Source organism: Pinus tabuliformis, chromosome 1_2 (genome assembly GCF_031772625.1).
Source record: "Pinus tabuliformis cultivar Carrire ecotype Pingquan chromosome 1_2, CPIR1, whole genome shotgun sequence".
NCBI lineage: Eukaryota > Viridiplantae > Streptophyta > Pinopsida > Pinales > Pinaceae > Pinus > Pinus tabuliformis.
In genome coordinates, this window is record NC_142298.1 from 43,331,015 (window position 1) to 43,336,955 (window position 5,941).

The following is a 5,941-nucleotide window of genomic DNA, read 5'->3' on the forward strand; positions in this document are numbered from 1 at the left end:
TGAACTCTTCACGGTACAAGAGGTAGAGATGGGTATCAAGAAGTTGGGTGTTGGAAAAGCAAAAGACTTAGCTGAACTCCAAGCAGAATATCTAAAGTGGGGCTCAAAGATTCTTGCACCTCACATTACAAAAATCTTCAACAACATCATACAACAAGAGCTCCCCACAGATTGGACAACTAGTCTGGCAATACCTCTTTTCAAGAGCGGGGACGTTAATAATCCCTCCAATTATAGGACCATCTTGATAAACCCTTTGTTTGCAAAGCTATTTGGAAGCATGCTAGAAAATAAAATTAGCAAGTGGGCAAAAGAAAGAAATAAGTCTGCTAAAGGGCAAGCAGGTTTTAGACCTAAACATTCCACAGTTGATCATTGCATATCTTTAAGGCACATCATTGAAAAAGTTTGGGAGAAAAAGGAAGAAGTCTTTTGTTGCTTTGTTGATTTCAGAAAAGCATTGGACTCAGTTCCTAGGGATAAACTTTGGCACAGAATGGAGGAACTTGGGGTTCCTAAACATTTGAGAGCCGCTGTGCATCGGCTGTATGAAGAGGTGAAAGTCAAAATTAGAACTTCAACAGGCATTTCTGAAAGTTTTAGAAGCGATATTGGGGTCAAGCAAGGTTGCCCATTGTCTCCTACTCTTTTTGGTTTATATATCAAGTTTGAAGAGTGGTTAAATTCGCAAGGGGGTGATGGTATCTATTTGTGCAAGTTTGTTATAAGGCTTATTTTGTATGCAGATGACCTTATTTTAATTGTTAAATCGGCTCTTGGTTTCCAAGAGCACTTCTTATTCTTTGAGCATTTTTGTAGAAGTGTGGGGATGCAAGTCAATATCAACAAAACAAAAGTAGTGGTCTTCTCTAAGAAAAGAAAACATAACCATCATAGGTTCTACTTTGAAGGCAACATTCTGGAAGAAGTTGCGGATTACAAATACCTTGGAATTGACTTCAACAAAAATCTAAGCTGGAATGGTTGTAGAAAGAAAAGAACTTTGAGGGGTTAGAAAGCATTTTATGCTTTTCAAAATAGGTGTGGAAAGGCAGAGTTATGGGACTGGAAGACTACTCAAACTCTTTTTGGGCTTCTAGTGATTTCGGTGATTCTCTATGGTTGTGAACTGTCGGCTAGCAGTACTTACGACATGCAGTGGAGACAAAATGAGAAAATTCAGAAGTGTTTGATTATAAACAAATTTAAGATTAAAAGTGCAATTTCTTATGATATCTTGTTAAGTGAAACAGGGACTGCTCCTATTGAAGCAATTGCTATGGTGCGAGTCATAAGGTATTTAAAAAAATTGAGCAAATGGAAGAGGGTAGATGGCCTAAGGTTGTCTTTAATGATAGATTGTGCAAGAGCAAAAAAACTTGGATGCAGCAAAATAACGAAGGGTTTAGTAAATGGGGTATTTGCTTGAAGGCGTGTCCCATAAACAACAAAGAGATAAAAGCTTTTGTTATGGAAAAGTTCCACAAACGTACTTGGGATAAGGAGCTAGGAAGAAAGAAAAATTACTATATTGAAGTATTTAATTCCACTCATAATCATCAACCAAAAGCATACATAGAGGCCAATATCTCTTGGAGAGCCAAAATTCTTATTGCTCAGTTAAGGACTAATTCTCAACAACTCCGTTGTGAAACAGGCACTGGAAAAGGCCAAAAGAAGTGTGGGAGAAAAGGGTATGCATTTTTTGTTCTTCCGGAAAAGTGGAAATAAAAAACATTTTATTTTAGAATATAAGGCCTTCAAAGACAATAGAGAAAGTTATGCAGATATGCTGGGAGCTAGCTCTTGGAATAATCTATTTAGTGAGAGATTTGTCAAAAAACTTGGAGCATTTATTTATGACAAAAAAACTATAAAATTTTTCATCAAATTTATACAAAACCTATTTTAGAAAAAAATTGAAATTATAATATCTTATTTGGTGTGGAATTTAAGTCCCTTAAACCCCTGAATCTCAAACGCATTAAATATATGATATCATCATTCAATGCCAAAATATAATTGGCAGAAGCCTAACTCTTTCATTTACTAGCTGTCACTGAATTGTAATAAACACTCAAGTTCACGTGTAGATCATTTGACGATCCACTTGACTAATATTTCCATTATTTAATGGAATACATGACAAATGAAAATGTTAAATATTACGATACAAACAAACAAGGAGTTGAGGATCCACTTGACTAATATTTCCATTATTTAATGGAATACATTTATACTAATTATCTTTGCTTGGTTAGAATTTGGGCAAAAATATTTTCAAAAATCTTGTAAACGTAGTGTTTGAATAGTGTTTTTGATGGCTGAAATAAATTCAGCGCCATCAAAATTTTTAGAACACCTAAAATTTTGAAATTTAATAACTATAACTTGGATTTACAAAAATCATTGCCACATTTTCTCTAAATATAACTAAAATTTCCAGCAATTCGTACAGCTAATTAGACTACCTACCGACAACCACTCCCGCCATTAAATTGGCAGTCACTGCTTCCTCGTCAGTAGAGAAGGCACGTGCTTGCTGCTTTGTTTCTAATGGATTCCCGTTATGTTTGGCTCTTTGGGTAATTTCACGGGATAAGTATACCGCCCCCTTCATCAGTTTCATCCATTTGAGCGTCGATTTGCGTGGATCATTCTCTAGTTGGGGCGACTGGAGCATCGCAGCTCCATAACGTGCTTTCAAGCTTCTGCGAGAACGACCATACACGACTTCTTAGAGCTTATAATTACTGTAAATCGTTGGTCTGCCATTAATGGGTTCCACCGAGACTTTGTTGGCAAGAAGGAATGAAATTCAGGTGGTGATTCTGCCATTGCCAGCACAGGGCCACCTTAATCATTTAATTCACTTTTCAAGGGCCCTCGCCGCACGATGTCTAAATGTACTGTTTGTCACCACTTCTGTCCATATCAATCAAGCTCGACATCGCGTTCGGGGATGGGATCCTCAGAACTTCCCCATTCGTTTCCACGAATTACCCATGCCCTCCTTCTCAGAAGAGCAGCCAGATCTTGAAAACAAGGAGCACCCTTTCCCAGTGCATTTTATTCCTCTCTTCGAAGCCATGGAACATCTCAGGGAGCCTTTCGAAGATCTGATACGCAGTCTGGGTCGGAATAGAGTTGTGATTGTTCACGACCCGTTGCTCGGGTGGGCTCAGACCGTGGCGGCCAAGTATGGCGCCCCGGCCTACGTTCACAATTGCATGAGCGCCTATTTCTACGCTATGAAAGAAGCGGGGCGCGGACTTCCGGATTGCGTTGTGTCCCAGAAAAGGTGCCTCCCACAGAGATGGCTTGATTTCAAATCTCGGCAGCCAGACTATCTACACCTCGCGGCAGGATATCTTATCAACAGTTTCCGATCTCTGGAATCCCAATTCATGCGGGAAGATTACTGTGAGAAGCCGCTGTGGGCCATCGGTCCTCTTCTTCCTCAATCTGTGTGGATTAGTACGAAGGACAGTACTAGTTCGGATGTTGAAAGTTGCTTGAAATGGTTGGACGCCCAACATCCGGCTTCGGTTGTTTATGTTTCTTTCGGTTCAGCGTCTTCTTTAACTCGGCAACAACTTCAACAATTGGCTCGAGGGTTGGAGGCGACTCAGCGGTCGTTTCTTTGGGTTGTTAGGGTTGCGGACAGCGCCCGTTTCACGGCGTCGGATGAAGCGCGGATGGATTGGATTAGCGAGCTGCTTCCGGAAGGGTATGAGCGTAGAATTGCTGGACGCGGGTTTTTGGTGAGAAACTGGGCTCCCCAACTTGATATCCTAGCGCATAAGGCCACGGGAGGGTTTGTAACGCACTGTGGATGGAATTCGACGTTGGAAAGCATCAGCGCTGGGGTTCCCATGGTGGCTTGGCCTCTGCATTCCGACCAATTTGCGAACTCGATTCTGGTGGCCAGGGAGCTGAAGGTGGGCGTGGAAGTGAAGAAGTGGACGAAGGCGGATGAGACTGAGTTGGTGATGGCGGAGGAGGTGGAGAAGGCGATTGGGCGAGTGATGGGGGAAGATGGAGAGGGAGTGGAAATGAGGAGGAGGGCCAAGGAACTTGGAGTGGCCGCCCAGAGGGCCGTGGCAGAGGGAGGATCATCGTGGAAGGAGTTGGAGTCGTTTATCAATCATTTTACTTCAAAACTGAATGAAGGAAGTAATGATTGAGAGCGTTGGCGGCTATGCTCAGGATTTTGCTTCTCACATATGCAAAATCCTTCTTCAGGGAAAGGGGTTCAAAGTCTTCTTCTGTATCACCAGTGAAAACTAGATTAGATATTTATGGTTGTAAATTTCTAAACATTTGTTCTGTTATAATAATAACGGCATTCGTTGGAAAGACACTGGGTTATCTTTCACTATTGCCAAGCCGCTGCAGTATAATCTGATATTGCTAAATGGCTGTAGTATAATCTGATAATGCGTAATTTTTCCCTTATTCCAAATGGCCTAGTGTAATCTTCCCTGACGATTGAGTGCAGAGGATTTATGGCAGTTTTGAATCTATGAACACAAATTTTGAAACATGGAAAAATTGGATTCAAAATCTCGTTATAACACTGGTGAAAAAATAGTATATATAACTGTATAAAGCCCTAAAACATTCACGATGAACAACGACAATACGTTGAAAGATAGTGCAACAGTTTTTCATTTTTCACTATTGCCAAATCACTTTACTGTAATCTGCTACCATGGCCAAATCGAAAACTGTGGTCACCTAACAGAATGAAGTGTAATCTTTCAAGATGATCAATAACCATTGAGTGTAGAACGCGGGTGTGGCTATTTGTACCTCAATTATTGAGGGTTGAACACCGATTTGTAAATCAATTTCAAATATCAAAATTCCAAAGATCAATTTGGTGATGAGATTTGCTTTTTTATAGTTAAGGTATTGTTTGTATGGGTAAGGTTTCTAGATTTATTTATTTATTTATTTTTATAAATTCTGAGTAGTGTATGAATAGCTAAATGGTTTTGCACCAAAAAAAAAAATTCGAACCAAGAAAATTGGATGAGTCTTTCTATACCACAGGTGCACTGCAAATTTGTTTATATAGATATCATTTTTGAAACCTTGAAATTTGTTCACACATTCCAGTGAATGATATTAGGATAGTCTTTCATTATTACCGAATTGCTTCACTGTAATTTTCCCCTATTATCAAATGGTGTCAGCAACTCACAGTCTGCAAAGGGCTCAAGTGTCAGCAACGAACAATGCAATTTACCTTGCAACTCACATGCATTTGACTGTACCAATATTTTGGTGAAAAAGTGAATTCGATTGGATAGATGGTTTCTAGGGTTTTACGATGTCGGAGAGGGCAGTATCACTGCACATGGATGAGGCCTCCACAAACCACACGCTTTGCACTCTAGGATAGGTCGACGAAGATCAAAGTGTATTTCTCGGGTGAAACCACACGAAAATATACTTTTACATATTAAAAATTAAAATTTTAAATTTTATTTTAAATTTTAATTTAATGTATTTTTACATATTAAAAAAAGAAGGCAAAAGGGCAAGCAGGTTTTAGGTAGAAGCATGGATCATGGTATGAAGTTGACGCACATTATTGAAAAGGTTTGGGAGGGCAAAGAAGAATTATTTTGATGCTTGGTTGACTTTAGAAAGGCATTTGACACAATCCTTAGAGATAAGTTGTGGAGTAGAATGGAAGAACTTGAAATTCCTTTGCATTATAGAGTTGTTGTGCATAGGCTTTTTGAAGAGGTGAAAGCCAAAATAAGAACTTCAACAGACATTTAAGAAAGTTTTAAGTTTTAGAAGTGACATCGGAGTCAAGCAAGCAAGGTTGCCCTTTAGCCCCTACTCTTTTTGGTTTATATATTGATAAATTGGAAGAGTGGCTAAATCTGCAAGGTGGGGATGGTGTTTGGTTGGGGGAGTTTGT

The 5,941-nt window shown here is 39.5% G+C and overlaps 1 protein-coding gene across 1 annotated transcript; it reads left to right on the forward strand.

Moving 5' to 3' along the window:
- Positions 1-2,777: 2,777 nt before the first annotated feature.
- LOC149204327 (zeatin O-glucosyltransferase-like) lies at positions 2,778-4,295 on the forward strand. The gene has a single exon (XM_089393270.1). It carries the CDS (start codon positions 2,778-2,780, stop codon positions 4,185-4,187), a length of 1,410 nt encoding a protein of 469 aa, XP_089249396.1. The 3' UTR covers positions 4,188-4,295.
- Positions 4,296-5,941: the final 1,646 nt, after the last annotated feature.